This window comes from Mus caroli, chromosome 8 (genome assembly GCF_900094665.2).
Source record: "Mus caroli chromosome 8, CAROLI_EIJ_v1.1, whole genome shotgun sequence".
NCBI classification, from domain to species: Eukaryota; Metazoa; Chordata; class Mammalia; order Rodentia; family Muridae; genus Mus; species Mus caroli.
The window spans coordinates 119776852-119795005 of NC_034577.1; the positions used below are offsets into that span (position 1 = coordinate 119776852).

Below are 18154 nucleotides of genomic sequence, written 5' to 3' on the forward strand. Positions count from 1 at the left end.
CTTTTTCTCTAGCTACTGGAAAGGGTAAAGGAAGAGACAATGTTGTTTCACAGTCACTAGCCCTCTCTGTAGTCCTCATTTCCTGTAAGGAATGACCCTGGTTCCCAAAAATAACTTCAGTGCTGTTCAACTGCTCATGTTTGGCATATTCGTTCTTATTTAGGAAAGCACATTCCCTTCTACAGCTGGACAAACTCAGTGTTCACACAGAGCTGCCCCCAAACACTGTTCCCTCTAGGCCCTTAAAAATGTTCAGCATCTGATTGCTGGCAAGGCATGCTCACACTCAGTGTAGACAAAACTCTGTGGCCTGAGCCAAGAAAAAGCAGGGCTGCTATATATGGAGTACAGGAAGCAGGGCCAGAGCTGACAGCCTTACTCATATACTACCCAAGTACAAAGCCTTGAGCCAGGGGCTACCAACCTACCTGGAAATGGGAAAGACTACTGGCTAGCTGAAACTGCAAGAATGGGCCAGTATTCTGCCACTTCCCAGCATACTCTTACATATGCAGAGAAATGAAGGGCTGCCTGATGCCTTAAGACAACCTAGTCAGCTGAAGTGTGGTTTGGAGCAAAGGCCCTGGATGGGTTCTATCTCCATTATGGAAAACAAACAAACAAACAAACAAACAAGTAAACACAAAACAGAAAAACAAAGCAACAGTCACCAAACAAATAAATGGGAAGTTAAAAAAGCTAGCCAAATACCCTGACACATAGGATGTATGCCTAGCAGGTGGCTGTACAGCAGACAACATTTTTATAGTTGTTCTTGTGGACTGTTGAGGGCCATCACTTAATGGAAGCTCTCAAGCCTGAGCCAAAAACTTACTAAATCAAGAAACTTCCAGTTTCTCTGCGTTATATGACTCTGTACATCATTTCCTCATTTGGAGACATAGAAAGTAGGAACTAGGAGGATGATTTCACCTTTTTGAGTTTTGTGAAAGGTCAGTAATTCCCAGAGCTAATACACACACACACACACACACACACACACACACACACGTACATGCACTTATCATGTGCTTGGCTTTGTAGTTGTTTTCATTTTTCCTCAGTGCTGGGGATGGATCCTGTGATGTTGTATAGTTGAAGGCTTTGAAATGCAGCCACCCCAGGTTCCCCAAAATAGAGACTCTGAGACTTAATATTTCATTAATAAAACTCTCAGGTCATAAGCATTGGCTCTGTTCTCTGTCTAGGTAATATCTCAATAATTTAGTTTATTTTAGACTATGTTCTTTCACTGCTTAGTTACCTCTTCTCAGAGTTCAGGGCAGATCTCTGTCACCTGACTATTTCCCAGAATGGCCCCTCCCCCTGCCTCTCTGCCTCTGCCTCTGCCTCTGCCTCCTCTGCCTTTGCCTCTACCTCTGCCTCTGCCTCCTCTCCCTCTGCCTCTACCTCTGCCTCTTCTTCTGTCCCTCTCCCTCTCCCTCTCCCTCTCCCTCTCCCTCTCCCTCTCCCTCTCTGTCTGATGTCCCACCTTCTATTTCCTGCTTTAACTCATTGGCCATAGGCTTAGGTGAATGCTTTTATACTGTACACAAGAAATTCTCTCTACAGTGCTATTTTATAAAGCTATGCTGAATTCCCTGATTCACATTTTTAAAATGGGATTTTTTGTTGTTGTTGTTTAATTCCAGCATTTGGAAGGCAGAGGCAGAAAAATCTCTGAGTTCAAGGCCAGCCTGGTCTATGGAGTGAGTTCTAGGTCAACTAGGGCTACACTGAGAAAACATGTCTCAAATCCCTACAAAACAAAAAGAAAGAAAGAAAGAAAGAAAGGAAGGAAGGAAGAAAGAAAGAAGAAAAGAAAGAAAGAGAAAGAAAAGAAGATACAAGAAAGGAAGAGAAAAGAGGGAAAAAAACCTGGGAGATGGTTCAGTGGTTAAGAGCTATTGCTCACCCAAAGGACCTGCACTCAAATGGCACTCACTGTAACTCCAGTTCCAGAGGATTTGATACTTTCTTCTAGAGACCCCAGGCACCAGACATGCATGTGGCACATATACACATGCAGGCAAAATATCCATACACATTTTTTTTAAAAGAAAAATTGCCATTCTTAGGACAAAGTAAACAATTTCCAAGGGCCAGCCCTGGCTTGGAGAGGGGTTCTGAGAGAAGTGCAAACAAACAACTCGAAACTGGTCCAAACTGGTAGCCTATGTTCTGCTCAAGACAGCTTTGTAGATTTCTCTCTCTGTTCTGCTCTTTCTGGATATCTCTAGATAGCTCTCTCTATTTTTTGTTCGAGACAGTTCTCCAAGGACTTTTCTCTTGCTATTCTAAAAGTTTCTCTGAATAGCTCATCTTTTGCAGACCATAAGCCCAGTCTTTTATTTTACATACCAGTCCAGCCATTTACTCCAGGTTTCCTTTTGATTATCCTATGAATCAACATTCTGAGTCACCAGCCCCTTAATTCTTAGAAGATAGTAAGCGCACATTTTCTTTTAACTTTGTGAACAAATCTAGAGATCTGCCTATCTCTGTTAAGCACAGATGATAAGCTAGCTGGGTGGGACCCAACCATGAAATTTCTACCATGCTTGGGCCTAACCTTGTTCTGTCTTAGGCTGAACCTGAACTCAGGAATCTGTCTGCCTTTGCATTTTTCTGACAAGCTGGTTCATTAATGCAGCTGCCTTTGTTCCTTTACATTCTTAAAGCTCCTCATATAATTCATATTGCATTCTTATTTTTTGCATAGTTGAGAAATTATATATTTTCAAACTAATGTTTTTAGAGTTCTTTCCCACAGCCTTAAGGGCTGTCCTGAAGGTCCTAGCATTTACCATTTTGCTAAGACATTAACCACACCTTCACCTCCCAGACTACTGCTGTCTCTGAATATCATGGAGTCATTCCTCAAAGGAAGGACATAAAATACGTACATTGTTATACAAATAAGCCTTATGCCACAGCAGCTCTGTTTGTCCTGTCCCAGGGGCAGGAGCCATGTCATTCCATCCCCACCAAGGTCATGTCAGACTCAGGAAACTATTTTTATTTTGCTAATTTGGATACACAGACCAAGTGGAAAATTTGTTTTCCTTACAAGAAAATAGAGTGCTCCTCATCTTCTCTTAATAGAGATGAAGACATGGAAACACCCTTGCATACATCACAAGCAAGATCACGTTTGCATTTCCCCTATACCCAAGATGGAGGGTTAGTCTACCATGATGGTTGAATTTGAGATTCTGGTGCTAGAACCAATAATGGACCCCAAGATGAGGATTGTATGTATACTGACTAAAGGAAGATTATTTCTATCTGGTACATGGAGAACAAGAATAATGTAGATAATGATTGTTTATGACTAGAGTCTAACAAAGAAGAAAACCTGTGGTTTGGAAAAACCGGCACATCTCATCTCTGACTGCCTCAAATATGAACTGTCTGGCATTCCAAATTCCACTACTGCTCAAACATTGTAATACATGAGCTGGATAGAAAGATAGCAAAGATGTTGAGGAGAAATGAAACATGGCTGAGAGACCCACTTAGGGTGAAAATGTATTCAAGCTTGAACTCGCTTACCTTGGACTCAGACTCAGTCTGTGGCTGGCAGTGGAAATCCTGACGATTCAAAGAAAATGCTCTAGCACAAAGAGAAATGCAAACAAAGAAGGATCCTGGGCAAGACAGGAATTTTTCCTTCCTTCCTTCCTTCCTTCCTTCCTTCCTTCCTTCCTTCCTTCCTTCCTTCCTTCCTCTCTCCCTTCCTTCCTTCCTTCCTTCCTTCCTTCCTTCCTTCCTTCCTTTCTTTCCTTCAACTCAATCTATAGATGAGGCTGGCTTCAAACTGAGAGGTTCTCCTGCCTCTGACTCCTCCCAAGTGCTGGGATAAAAAATGTAGGACAGGGGCTTTTGATGGCCCACTTGACTGTTTCTTTTTTAAAGATTTATTTATTATTATATGTAAGTACACTGTAGCTATCTTCAGACACCAAAAGAGGGCGTCAGATCTCATTACGGATGGTTGTGAACCACCATGTGGTTGCTGGGATTTGAACTCAGGACCTTCAGAAGAGCAGTCAGTGCTCTTAACTGCTGAGCCCTCTCTCCAGCCCCCTACTTGACTGTTTCCTATACATCACTCTTTTTCTAAAAGAAAGAATTCTATCTCTAGATAGAAAAGAATTCTATCTCTACCCTTGGGTTGTTACTAAATAGCTGCAATAGCTATCGCTGGGGAGAATAACCAACAACACAGTAAATGCTACAGTGGAGAAAGGCTTACATTTTGAAAAAGCAAGAGGCAGTTTATATTTTCTGCCAAGGTAGAACTTCAATCCTCCGGGCACAGGGTAAATGGCTGTGGGTGTAATTGGACCTCAAGCTTCTGCCACTACAACTTTCTTGCTGAGATGTGTAACTGTGAGCTAAAATAAATTCTTTCATTAAGTTGCTTTGTCAGTTATTGTGCCCCAGTAGTGAGACAAGTAATTAGAACAATGTTCATGCATTTTACATAGCTAAATAATTGTCCATCTCTTAACATTTTTATGAATTCAAGTATAGCTACATTTCTGAGCAATTATGGAACTTATTAATTTCTATTTTCTTCAAAGTTCATGACTTGTACATGTAAATTGGTATTCCTCTGTCAGCTTAGGTTGAGTCCTGGGAGAGCAGCGCAAACACTATTGTGTGTCTCAATCTTGTGGTAGATTGTTTCCTCCTCAAGTCACACGAATAAAAGCTCACACAGTTCAGGCCAAGCATGGATAGAGTATGTTTATAAAGCTGTTTCTTGTGCAGAGACAGGGCTAATGGTTTAACTCACTTAAAGTGGTAAGATCAATACCTTTAAAGGCAACGAACATCACTGAGTTTTGCCGCTGGGCTGCTGATGCAGACGTAGCCTCTTAAGTTCGGTCATTTACTAATTAGAAAAACGATGCTCATTTATTAAAATTTTAGTTAAACAATACATTTGATTTGCTCATGGGCAACATATAACTTTTCCATAGTGATTAATCTTTTTTTTTTTTTTTTTTTTTGCATCCCAGTTTTACTCTTCCAGAACAGAAACACTATGTCTCGGATTCATAAACCCGGCAATGAAAGCTGTCTTTACGGCTGGGCGCCCTGCTCCTCCTGGCAGCCCACACTATTCGGGTAAGCTGATGGCACCTGCTGTCCCACAGCTTTCAGTATGACAAGGCAAGTCCAAGTTTCAAGCTTCTCATTTAGATTTTGAGACTGGCTACTTTTCAATTCTTTTTCCAGAAAAGAGAAAACAAATGCGCAAACATAACATTTTTCCTTTTTGTGCTTGGCCACCCAGATAGAAAACTGAGCAAATGAGGCGCCCAGGAGCGCAGGGTGGCACAGTAAGGGTGGAGCGGGAGTCTGCAATCTTAGGGTGACGGGGCGGGTCCGAGGGTTGCCTGCAGAACACCCCATTCTTCTTGCCCCTCAGCCCACAGAGAGGTCTGGCTCGGGATCCCAGGGACGGGACACAGACTGCGGCTGTGCTTTCCCGCCGGGCGGCCGGCGCCCTCGGTTTGGTTCAGCGCCGTACCCCAGGCAGAAAGGGCCGAACGACCGAGCTCCTTTGTCTGCACCCTGCCCCACCTTCCTTCTTCCTGCCGCCTCCCCCTCCTTTTCAGGCGCGGCTGACGCGGCGCGGAGGAATGCGTTTCCGGAGGGAGAGAAAAGCCGGGCAGCCGGGGAGAAAGAGCTTCGCGGCGGGGGCGGGGCGGGGCGGCTTCCTGAGGGACAGGCGGGCCGAGTCTCCGCCCACTCGCTGAAGAGCCGCGGAGACCTGCGGAGCGGCCGAGGCCCGCCGACGCCACCCGAGACCAACCGAGAAGCCGAGGCCCGCCGACGCCGGCCCGAGACCCTCCGAAAGGCCGAGGTCCGCCGACACCGACCCGAGACCCTCCGAGAGGCGGAACGCGGCGGAGCCCGGGCCGCCCGCGTGTCGGGCGGACGCTGCGAAAAGGTAAGGCCGCGGGCGTGTGGACGTGCGGGCGTGGGCTCCGGGCAGCTCGGGCTAACCAGGCGTGTCTCTGCGGCCTGGGCCGGGTGGAGTCCGGTTTTAGGGACCGCGACGCTCGGCCTCGTTCGGCTGCAGCTCCCCGCCCCGCCCGGCCTTGTCCTAAGGGAGGGTCGCGAGTCCGGTCTGTCACACTGGGGCGTGGCGGGGCAAGGGTGGGTACGACAGGGATCTGGGTGCCGCTGACCTCAGAGGGGTTCGGTCCGTCGGTGCCCAGCGGGCGCCTTTCCGGAGCGTGGCGCGGAACCCTGGGAACCAGGCCGCGGCGCCCGTGGTCCGCGTGGCGGTGCCCACCCGGAGCCTCGTGGAGTGTGGCTGCCTACCCTTTCTCGTGCCTCCTAGTGACAGGCTGGGTTAATGACCGCGCTGATCCCGAATGCCACAGTGAATATGAACTTTTAATTTGAAACCTAGTACTCAGTGGTAAAACTAGTAATAAATTATACTATTTCCGTTTCCTCATCTTTAAAAGAGAAAAGGAGTTCCTACACTAATTATAGTAATTCTTGTGACACGAGGGTCAGACCCAGCTCCCAGCATGTAAACTCCCAGCCTGTACTGACCTCACTGCAGAACCCTGATCCTGATCTATGGTGGTATTGGGACTGCCTATCTCATTTTACAAAGGAAGAAACCGAGGTGCAGGAGTTTTAAGTAATTTGGAGAGTTCATGAGCTCACCTCCAGAGCCTATATTTGAACTTTAAGTAACCTAACTAATGTAAAATAAAGAAGGCATTGTATATATAGGGCAAGAGGAATCCAGGGCAATGTCTCAAAAAAAAAAAAAAAAAAAAAAAGGATACAGTAGGTAGTGAAATGTAAAACCACAACTTAGACAACAATGCTTCATATACATTAATTACTTTTCATTGCTTTTGGCTACGTTAAAAAAAAAATCTACAAACTTCTCAGAATGTTTTGGTAGTATTAGGAAGGTTTCCTGGATATGCCATTCCACTTGGGTATGAAGAGGGTAGTATGACTTAAGGTTTTTTTGTTTTTGTTTTTGTTTTTTTTTTTATGGTGGTTGCTCCTTGCATAGGACAGAAATAAATGTTAGATGAATTCTGATTAGATTTCTTTCTTAAATCGCACACAACCATTACAGTAGGTCATATCCTAGATAACCTGTAGAATGGACTAAGAAATTTTAGTTGAAAGTTACCTCTTGCATATTGATGGACATCAAGGCCCGAAGGGAAGGACTGACATCAGAATCTTAATATATGATATGATATCCATGTTTATGAGGAATTTTGATTCATTCAACTATGGTTAATGATCAGAAATGATAGAATGACAAATAGAAAACGGATGAAACACTGGCATGTTGTATATAGGCACTTGGGGAGAGTAGAAGATACTAGAACGCTAGTTTTTATGTGAGTAGAAAGCAGTTTCTAGCTTATCTGTTGAATTTACAGGCCTGCAGTTGAAGAATCAGTTGTTGAGGATATGAAGTTCAGTATTAAGATGGTTTATTTAATTTTAATTTATAATTATTTGCATGTGGGGATGTATGCCGTGCCATGCATGCGTGGAGGTCAGAGGATACATTTGTGAGGTTTCTTCTTTTCTTCCACTATTATGTGGATTGCAGGGATTGAATTCAGGTTGCCCAGCTTGGGTAAGCATTTTCATGTGTTGAGCCATCTCAATGTTTGAAGTTGTTTTCCTTTTCTTAAGGCTTTGATTTGTTTATTTTATGTGGGTGCATATTTGCCTGCTCGTAAGTTTGCCCTGTGTGTATGCCGCTCCAGTGGAGGCCAGAAGAGGGGGGTCAAATCTCCTGGAACAGGACCCACAAGTGGCTGTCAGCTGGTATGTGGGCACTAGCAATAGAACCCAGGTCCTCTGGAAGAGCATCTGTCTCCCCCGACCCCCTCCCACCAGGTTGTTTGTAATCTCCAGTATTATACATGAAAAGTACAGAATCAACAAGGTTGAAAAGTAATTAGATTTAGTACTTTTAACAGCAGTTGTCTTTAATTTTTTGGTCAGCCTAATTTGAATCTGTTCTGAATCAACATCAATGAAATGAAAATATAGTTCTGTATTGATTAACTCCATGAACACTGCTCACCTCTCCTCACTCTTTATTACTAGGAAAATTAATTAGCTTGACGGATGTTTGTCCAGTATGCTTTCTGCCTAATGTAGTTCCTTTACTGTCTGGTGTTTTTCTAACAGAGCCCCACCCCCTGGTTTACATGTAGAGAAGGAGGTGTATATCATAGTTTGTTGTCTGGAGAAAATAATTTTATTAGTGTTCCGTGAATGTATGAGTACTAGTATTCTTACCTATGTTACCAGAGTGATGAGATAAACATGTTGACACTAGTAAAAGTTTCAGAGGATTGTTTTTTTTTTTTTTTTTTTTCTCAAAATTTAAATGTAAAAAATTTTGAAGTGTAATTAGCCCAGCTGATTTGAAGATTCATTATGGATGGACTCCAAGATTATATTCTGTGAATATGATAAAATAAGCTTTTACCATTTGTTTGCAAATGAGTGAGTTTCAGAGTTGATTAGTGTTTTCTATTATAGTACTGTTTACTGGGACTTTGGTTATAGGTTTTCAGACTTTTTTGTTTATCATATGTCAAATAGTTGGCAATCAGGAATGTGGGGATAAAGGGAGAAAAGATAGTAATTGAGTCTTCTGGATCAGATCTAAAGTAGTAGCAGTATACAGTCTCAATAACAGTATACAGTCTCAGAAATCAGAGGTTAAAGGACAGTCCACACAGTTCTGACTGGTTAGAAATTGAGGTAGATAGGTGAGGGCAGGGTACCTCACTTTCAGGAGCTGTGTGAAAAGGAATAAACTCTTTGTTAATTTTCACAGTTTGAAAACTTTATTTTTCTGTGTGTGGCTTTAGAAGATAAAGATAATTATCTTTACCAATGTGTCTAGCATGCATATTGTAAATTTCTCAGGGTTTGAAAACTTTATTTTTGGTGTGTGGCTTTAGAAGATAAGAATAATTATCTTTACCATTATGCCTAGCATATATGTCATAATAAAATGTATATGTGAGAAAAGAGGCTCCTTCAAATTTATATCATATTAGAGCAGACATACATGCCCATATATATCTGTATGCACGCAAATGCATGTACATATTAAATTTTACAAATATAAATTTATATAGACAGAAGCATATGTATATATATATATATATATATATACACATATACATACATACGTATCTCTTACTTGTAGGAGCATTTTACCAAGGCTTCAAAATAACAGATTTCTAACCCCAGGGTTATGTAAAATAACTCAATAGTCTGTAAGGAGTATAAGCATTTTATAAGAGCATTCTCTGTTTACAGTTTTTAAAAGTTCAACATATTTATCATGTATAATGTTATTGCATTGCTATAAAATGTATGTTTTAATTTATAAATAATGGGCGCATGGCCAATTTTTTTTCTGGTGATAGAGATGAAACTCAAAAAGCTTATAGATCCCAAGTGGTAGCCAGTAGGGAAACAAGAATTATGTTGTGTAGGAAGGGGAATTGGTGACCTGGGTTTCATGTTGAGGGAAATGGAAAGGTGAATGGCCAGGTGGTGCATTTACCCAGGGAGGCAGTGCTACTACAAGAGGGTAGGATTTACCATGCTGAGTTCTTTAAGGTGACCATGGGGCCTAGAGTTTGGGAATTTTCCATCTATCAATGCTGGTTGATAGTATAGGCTGCAAAATAAAAGCACCGGAGTGTAGAGAAGGCTCTTGAGAGGAGTAGGGAAAGCCGTTCACTTTCCCAGTTTCTTTGAACTTTTGGTTCCTTTGCCGGCCATTTTAGAGAGTGTAGGAATTTGTGGGGGTTTCCAGCAGTTAGCATGTTTAAATTAAAGACTAGTTTATTTTTCACACCCATTCCCCCAGAGCAGTGATCAGAGCCGAAGTTTGATTGAGGAGAGGCTTCACATGGGAAACCTGGCTTTCAGTACAGGTGCTGAACCTGGATTACTGTATGACATTGGTGCACCACTCCCTAGGGCTTTGGTTTCACATCTGCAATGTTCCTCTCACTTTGAGATAAGAGGGAGTGACTGCCTGATCTAAGTACTGCAGAGTACAATTTTTGTTTTTTTCATGAGAAACCATTTTCTTTAAATTAAAAAATATACTTTATGTGTAGGTATGTATGTCTCCATATGACTTTGTACACATGAGTGCAAGTTCCTTCAGAGGCCAGAGGCTTTAGATTTCCTAGAGCTGGAGCTATAGAAGGTTGTGAGCCACCTAATAGGAGCTATGGAAAGTCTGGGAATTGAAATTGGGTTGTCTGGAAGAGCAGCAAGTACTCTTGACTGTTGAGCCCTCTTTTGCCTGAGCAACGGTTTTGTGTCATTATGAGAAAGTATAGATGCTGTGCAATTGACACTGGGTGTGCCAGGGCTGATTCGTCACGTCTGTAACTGGCTGCTCTTTGTCAGGGTGTCTTTAGTAGTGCATTGCATTGTAGCTCGTCAGTGTACTGAGTGGTTGCCACTGCAAAGACATGTGCTCAGAGAGTGTAATCCAGGGGTCGGCATGTCTTTGATTTTGAGTAAATTCCCTAGATGGGTCAATTGTGTTCCACTCAGGAAAACATGACAAAGAATAGTTTATACAGTGTATTATCCCAGATGATACTCTCAGTTTTTTTTGAAGAAAAGGTCAGCGGTGGCTTAAGTGGTTTTGGAAGGCTTGATGGAGAAGATGAGGTCTGAGTGAGGAATGGGCTGATGGATGATATGAAAGATGTATTTAAAAAAAAGAGCAAAAGAAAAGAAACAAGTAAAAGTCATAAAGGTAGAAGAATTTGCATTGCATTTTGCTTAAGGAATGTAGTTTCAAGTGGAAGGGTGAAAATATTTACATGCAAATTCTGGTAAATGCCATTAGAAGCACAGAACATATTCAGTCTATATGCTTATTGAATGTTTAATTTCATACTCTAAAATTAGGATGCAAATAGCTTTCTAATGCCTCCAGTATTTTATAGATTATATATGATTTATTTTATTATTATTTTTTACCCTTCTTAGAGGTCAATTGTGGAGTATTATACTATTTGATAATTAAGATATTGAAGTTTGTTGGACATCAGTGGGAGGAGAGGCCCTTGGGCCTGAGGGTGTTCAATGCCCCAGTTTAGGGGAATGCCAGGGTGGGAGGATGGGAGTGGGTGGGTGGGGGAGCACCCTCATAGAGCAAGGGGTAGGGGGGATGGGTTAGGGGGTTTCTGAAGGAGAGACCTGGAAAAAAGAAAACATTTGACATGTAAATAAAGAAAATATCCAATCCAAAAAAAAAAAAAAAGATTGAAGTTTGAAACTACATTTAGTGGCCTAATTCTACATTTGGAAAATGTAATAAAATACAATAGGCGTGAGTTATCCTGATTAAAGAAGTGTGGAAGCATGACTTTAAAAGAATTGGAGGTGTCTCTTGTGTTCATACTTGAGAGGCCCTGGGTTCAATCTCTAGCACAGAACAACAACAACAACAAAGTTGAGAAACACATATTAAGGAATTATTCAGATCCCACCCCCAGTGTTAAGAAAATCAGTACAGAAATATTTGTTGCTAAAACTTTTCCATATTTTATCCTTTCCCAAATTCTGAAATATGTGTCACTCCTAGCCTAGTCTTGAGTCAAATGAGAAATGAAGTAACTTCTCTGTAGCTTTTTTTTTTTTTTTTACATTCTTTATTTTATGTATGAGTACACTGTTGCTGTCTTGAAACACAGCAGAAGAGAACATCTGATCCTGTTAGAGATGGTTGTGAGCCACCATGTAGTTGTTGGGAAATGAACTCAGGATCTATGGAAGAGCAGTCAGTGCTTTTAGCCACTGAGCCATCTCTCCTGCCCTATAGTTTGATTTTTAAACATTTGTTGTATAAAGTATGCCTGGGTTGTGCTTATTCCATCCACGCCAGGTGAGAGAAGGAAGATAGGATAAAAGGTGGTGGTCAAAATGAACTTTAATCAAGAAAATTTTTTTGGAAACCAGAGGATAAGATTATGCAATATAGAAATGTAACTCAAAATTCCTCCTAATTGAAATTATGTATAGGGAAAATGCTTTTGATACCATTAACAGATAGTTAACTTTCTTTTTTAAAGATTTATCTATTTTTATGTTTATGTGCCTGCATATGTGCATGTGAACTCTCTGTGTGTGTGTGTTTGCTCCCAGCAGAGGCTAGAAGAGGGTGTTGGGATTTTCTGGACCTGGAATTACAGATGGTTGTAAGCTGCCAGGTGTGAATGCTTGGGATCAGGACCTAGTTGCTCTGCAAGAGCAGCAAGTGCTTTTAAGCACTGACCCTTCTTTCTCTCTAGTGCCCAGGTAGTTAACTTTTGCAAGACCTCTTACACTTACATTTGTGAAATATAAATTTTGTCAACTGAAACATTTGATAATTTTTCTCATTCATAGGGAAAAACAAAAAAAAAAAACAGGAAAGAAAGGAGGATAAAATTTGCATATGTAGAAAGTATAAAGGGACTGCTAGCTTACTAGGTTAGTTCGTAAAGTCTCATTTGCTAGGTAATAAGGATGATAGCAGATGGTGCTGGGCAGCAGTTTTTCTTCTCTCACTGTAGACTGGCTGTTTATGTTTTGGTTTTATAGCTTTTCTTAAAATGTTTTATTTTCAAAATTCATCTGTAGCCATACTTTTGGGGTTCTTATATTTACCACCCTCCTCTACCCTAGTTCCTTCCAACCCCCCCCCNCCCCCCCCCCCACTAACTAGGTAGTTGAGAAGAAGGTTAGAGGGGAAAGGGAGCATAGACCTCGTTAGACTTCCTGCTGATTAGGGGCTTCGAGGTCCTCGGGCAAGTCCAATCTTCATGGTTAGAATATCTCTAGCCAGCAACCAGCAACCCAGGATTCAGGAACCAGCAGTCCAGCAATAGCAAAAGCAGCAGCAGAACCAGCAGCTGCCACCACAGGCTCTTGGGGGCACTCACACTTACACTCTCTCAAGAGTCTCCAAAATTCCAAACGTAGACTATTTGCAGCTGGCAAAATCACACTTCTGCAGCAAGAGAGAAATCATAGTGGTTGTGGACAATCTGAAGTGGCCCCGTATCCCACACCTGGGGATTAAAACAAAAACATATTCACATATCAATACTGGGTTTTTTAAGAAACCAAAATTCTCACTCTGTCCATCATTTGGCAGTCATTAGATTAACTTTGTAGTGACTGATTTGAATTCGACACTTGCCCTTGGGGCTGCCCTTCTTTCAGGTGAGGGTAGTGGAGGTAGATGCCAGTTGTCTGTCACCACATATTTTGTCTTGTTGGCTGTTCCTTTCCTTTGGTAGTTTGTACTTTGTGTGACACCTCAGGTTTGATCTTGTTTTGTTGATTATATTCCTGGAGCTTATGAGTTTTGAAGAGGACATTGATACTCTCATTTTCCTTGGGATAGTGGAATCATCAGTAGTCATGAATTGTATTTTTTAAAATTTTTTTGTGTATTTGTGTTGCGAGTGAACTGTTTTTAGAGATCAGATTTTTTTTGTGAGCTTTGGATCAAACTTATTAATTTATTATTATTACTATTATTACTGTTATTATTTTACTGTAGCATAACCAACCTAGAACTCACTGTATGAAACAGGCTAGCCTCAACTTGTAGAAATTCTCTTCAGCCTCAAAGTACTGGGATTACATACAGCATGAACCATTGTACTTAGCTTCAAACAAAAACCTTCATTGTAGGAGTTTATTAGACTCAGACAAATGTTTTATTGGTTAGAAAGGATTTTCATTGAGTTCTTCAAAAGTCTTTTGTTTGCAATCAGGGTAGAGTTTTGGCTGGCATTTAGGAAGCTGTCTAGGGAGACTGTTGTACTTATAGGATGGTAGGCTGCAGTGAGGTGCTACTAACATTCCCAACTTAGCCGGGCAGTGGTGGTGCATGCCTTTAATTCCATCACTTGGGAGGCAGAGGTAGGCGGATTTCTGAGTTTGAGGCCATCCTGGTAGTGAGTTCCAGGACAGCCAGGGCTACACAGAGAACCCCTGTCTCGAAAAACAACAACAACAACAACAAAAATCCCCAAACAAAAAAAACATTCCCATCTTAGGTTACCTAGCCTCTTTTTTTTGACTCTACTGGCTGTTTTTTTGTTTCAACTTGACATAAGTTAAAGTTATCAGAGAGTAAGGAGCCTCAGCTGAGAAAATGCGTTCATGAGATCCAGCTGTAAGGCATTTTCTCAATTAGTGATCCATGGGGAAGGCTCAGCCTGTGGTAGGTGGTACCGTCCCTAGGCTGGTGGTCCTAGGTTCTATAAGAAAGCAGGCCAAACAAGCCATGGGAAGTAAGCCAGAACCACACCATGACCTCTGCATCAGCTCCTGCCTCCAGGTTCCAGCTCTGCTTAAATTCCTGTCCTCACTTCCTCCAATGATGGACTATGATCTGAAAGTGTAAGCTGAATAACCCTTTTCTCCCTAGTTTGCTTTTTGGTCAGGGTGTTTTCGTGGTAGTAATAGAAACTAAGGTGCTGTCCTTGTTTTCTTCCTTGTGTGTAAGCATAATGTTTTTTGTGTAGTGTGTAAAGATTATCCTTGTATTATTCAAATGCTGATTTCTCTATCCCATTATCTGTTTTCAATCCAGACAGCATTGGGGAGTGTTCAGTACAGGGTCTTGAACACACCAAGCTAGTGTTTTATCACTGAGCTTCAATCTCCTGCTGTTGAGTACTTCATTTTGTGTGAACTGGCTTATACATTCCTTGTAGAGGCCAGAAGTTGACAGAGGATGTGTTCTTCAATTGTTCTCTTAACTTATTCTTTGGAGATCTCTCACTGAATTGGAGATCAGATTTGGCTGTGTTGCCTGAATAGCAACCCCTTGGTGTCTCCTTGCCTTTGCCTGCCCACTCCCCATGTTAGGATTATGGACACACACCATTGACGCTCAGCTTTTAACAAAGGTGCTAGGGATTTGAATTGAGGTCCTAACTTTGCAGACTGAGACATCTTCCTAATTTTAAAGTCATTTTCCTTTTAAGAGTAAGTGATTTCTACAAAAATAGTATAGGTTGAGCTTCCTTTATCTGAAAAATTTAAATGGTCCAGATGTAAATCTCTGAATGTCAACATGGTACAAAAAATTCTGCACCTAGTTGTCCCTTCAGGATCAGTGGTATGCAGGTATTATCCAGTTGAATACTTAATACTCAATACAGGCATGTATGTAAGTTACGTATTAAACATAAGGGGATTTTACATTTAGACCCAGGTCTAAATTTCACTACATGTAGCTATGTCAAAATTGGAAAGTCCTGTACTTTTGGCCCTATGCAGTTTGAATAAGGGATACTTAATCTGTATATATCAAGCTTTAAAAGATGTCATTTGTAAAGGGAGTGCATATCTTTAACCCCAGCACTTGGGAGGCAGAGGAAAGCACATCTTTGTGAAGTCTGAGGCCAGCCTGATCTACATAGCGAGTTCCAAGTCAGTCAGGGCTTTGTAATGAGACCCTGTCTTAGTAAAAGAAAATACCAGATGTTATTTATATTTTATTAAAAAATTAATTGTTTAAAAGTTCAGAAGGGCTTAAGTTTACTTTGAAGATTAAGATAGTTGTATAAATGTGGGGCTGTATCTTACTTAAGCTATCCTTAAGAATATTTTGCTCAGGGATGAATTATGCCACCTTAGATAAAAATTGAATATGCTTTAAAAAATCTTAATGAGATGCTTTTGTGGGAACAAGACACAAAACCAGTATCTATTTAGAAATTAAGATAACTTGTTGGCCTCCATTCACTTTGAATGTTTATTAAATAAACTCATAAAACATTATAAGCTTTTTTTTTTTTCATTTTTGTGGTCTGAGTCAATTCTAACTCTAGATCCATCTAAAATAGTGGCTAAGTAGGCCTTCAAAAAATATACTTAATGAAGCTCAAAATTAGGCTATAGCTTCTGAGTTCAGAAGCTCAGGTGACAATTTCATCTGTAAAGCAGAGATGGTCTCCTTTCTGAGCTCCTGAGTAATGTCAGAGGACAAGGTCATATAATTTAATATATTCCAGCATAACATTTTGAGCATTATCTTTTTCTCTTTCCTTTCCTGCCTCCAAACCTTCCCATATACTCTTCTGCTCTCCTTTAAATTCATAGCCTCTTTTAAAAAACTGATTGTTGTTGCATGCATATATGTGCAGTTTATATATGTATATATTCCTAAATATAGTTTGTTTGTATAATGTTACATGTGTGTATATTTTCAGGGCTTATTGTTTGGCACTGGACAGCCAATGGGTGTGTTCATCTCTGGGGAGAGGACTAACTTTACCCACACCAGCTTTCCTTAGTTGCCTATAGTTCTGTGCTTTTCTCAGTCCATTGGTGTCATCCTTGTTTAGCTCATGTTTGGGCATTCATGTTGGAAAGGCTTCATGGATGTAGCGTCTGATGTTACTAGGAGACACAAGCTAACAGCAAATGTTCTGATCTTCTGGCTCTTACTGTCTTTCTGCTGCCTCTTCCTCAATGTTCCCTGACCTTTAGGTGTTTTTGTAGATGTATCCATTGGGACCGGGCTCCACAACTCTGTATTTTGAGTTTTTGTGGTTTTCTGTAGTGGTCTTGGTTGCAAAGGGAAATTTCCTTGGTGAGGGATGAAGGCTGCACTTATCTGTGTGTATAAGGACAAACATTTATAGATTAGTGATTATGGTGGTTTGGTAAACTAGAGGTAGTAGATTCTCCTCCAATAACTATGACTTCACAACAACTGAGTAGTTAGCTAGATTTCCAGTAGCAAGCATGGTTTCTCTCTTGTTGAGATGGTGTCAATTAGACTTAATAATTGCCAACTAGACAATAACCAACCAGGTTATCTCCATGGTGCCATGCTGTTTGTTGTGGTTTGTAGACATCACAGCTGGGTGGAATTCTTGTTTTCTTCCCTCTTTCTGAAGCTTACATGGTGCTTTTTGGTACCATGAAAGCTAGTCCTCTGGGAGGGGACATTCAGGTTGAGTATTATCTTTGAGCCAAGTACTTGTTGCTATATTTGTGACTAAGACACTAAGATCTTGTTCTCTTGCCCCACTCCCACCCCACCAGACCCATTGGGGGAAAGACCAATATTAAAAGTAGTTACAGATGAGTAAAATATTAGAATGTACCTCTATAAATTAGTGTGTACAGTGGCTGCTGAGCCCACATCTCTTCTCCTTAGTGCTATTGCCCATTTTCCATGTCCCCAGTTATCCTCGTTTCCAATTTGAGGAGGAATTGATAGGGGAGTAGCTTTGTTGTGATGAAAACTAGTGTGCCTAATTCAGAGTGATACATTCCCAGTAGTCTGAGTGACTGCTCTGCTCCAGGGTGGACTGTCTTTATCATTTGTCTTTTTCTTTTCCATGTTTTGACTACTTTTAGTATCCTCTCAGCCTTCTTTTCTTCCTGAGTTTTCATTTCTTCATAATATCATGCATGTTCACTTGAATTATGATCTCTTCTGTGCATATCTCTAACTCCAGCCTATCTCCTGAGATCCACATCTGTGTCCCCACTTTCCTTAATTAAACAAATATCATAACCTATAAGTAATTACCTTAACCACCTAACTGTAGACTTGTTTGCATTTCCTCATTGCTATTGTGGTGTACATTTTGACACATGGCTTTTTTTTTTAAAGATACAGTCTCATCATTTCACCATGTTATTTCATGCTGACCTTTGATTCTCATTCTTCTTGCTTTAATTTTTCTCGAGTGTGTGTATTATAGACATGAGGCAACACATGCCTGTGACATGTGTGATAAACTCTGCCTGCCTGTAAGGTGTCGTCCCTCTCCTGGTCTCCCCTAATTTCCTGCTGCTGTGTTTATATAATCATGTTCTATCTTGCCACAGGCTTTTCTGCTTCTCAATTATGACAATAAACAAAATTTAACCTCTTGTAATCTGGCTCCTGCTGCGTGTTTGCTCTTATTCAGCTCCTGATATTTTCAGTGCATAGTGCAAATCTCAGAACTACTTTTAAGATTTTAAAAATATAATGTATATTTATGATAAAGACATGGTTGTTTGAATGAAAATGGCCCCCATAGGCTCATAGGAAGTGGCACTA

The 18154-nt window shown here is 41.0% G+C and overlaps 2 protein-coding genes across 3 annotated transcripts in view; one reads left to right on the plus strand and one right to left on the minus strand.

The window, feature by feature from the left end:
- Window positions 1-4550: 4550 nt before the first annotated feature.
- Window positions 4551-7210, minus strand: LOC110300927 (translation initiation factor IF-2-like). The gene is made up of 2 exons (XM_029480260.1): window positions 7190-7210; window positions 4551-6341 (listed from the first exon to the last, which is right to left on the minus strand). The coding sequence occupies exons 1-2, from the start codon at window positions 7208-7210 to the stop codon at window positions 5382-5384; spliced, it is 981 nt and encodes a 326-aa protein (XP_029336120.1). The 3' UTR covers window positions 4551-5381.
- The window catches only part of Itgb1 (integrin subunit beta 1), a 47021-nt gene continuing 34533 nt past the window's right edge, over window positions 5667-18154 (plus strand). Inside the window, exon 1 of one of the 2 annotated variants that reach the window (XM_021169898.2) lies at window positions 5667-5968. The gene's annotated coding sequence lies outside the window, so the exon portion shown is untranslated. The remainder of the gene's footprint in view (window positions 5969-18154) is intronic. The other variant, XM_029480434.1, reaches the window with a different exon arrangement.

Coding starts and splice junctions, on each gene's coding strand:
- LOC110300927 (XM_029480260.1), bottom strand. CDS start 7,210: ATGTCCATCAATATGCAAGAG. Junction 6,342..7,189: donor TGTCCATCAATATGCAAGAG/GTAACTTTCAAC, acceptor GAGAAAGGGTAG/GCAGCCACACTCCACGAGGC.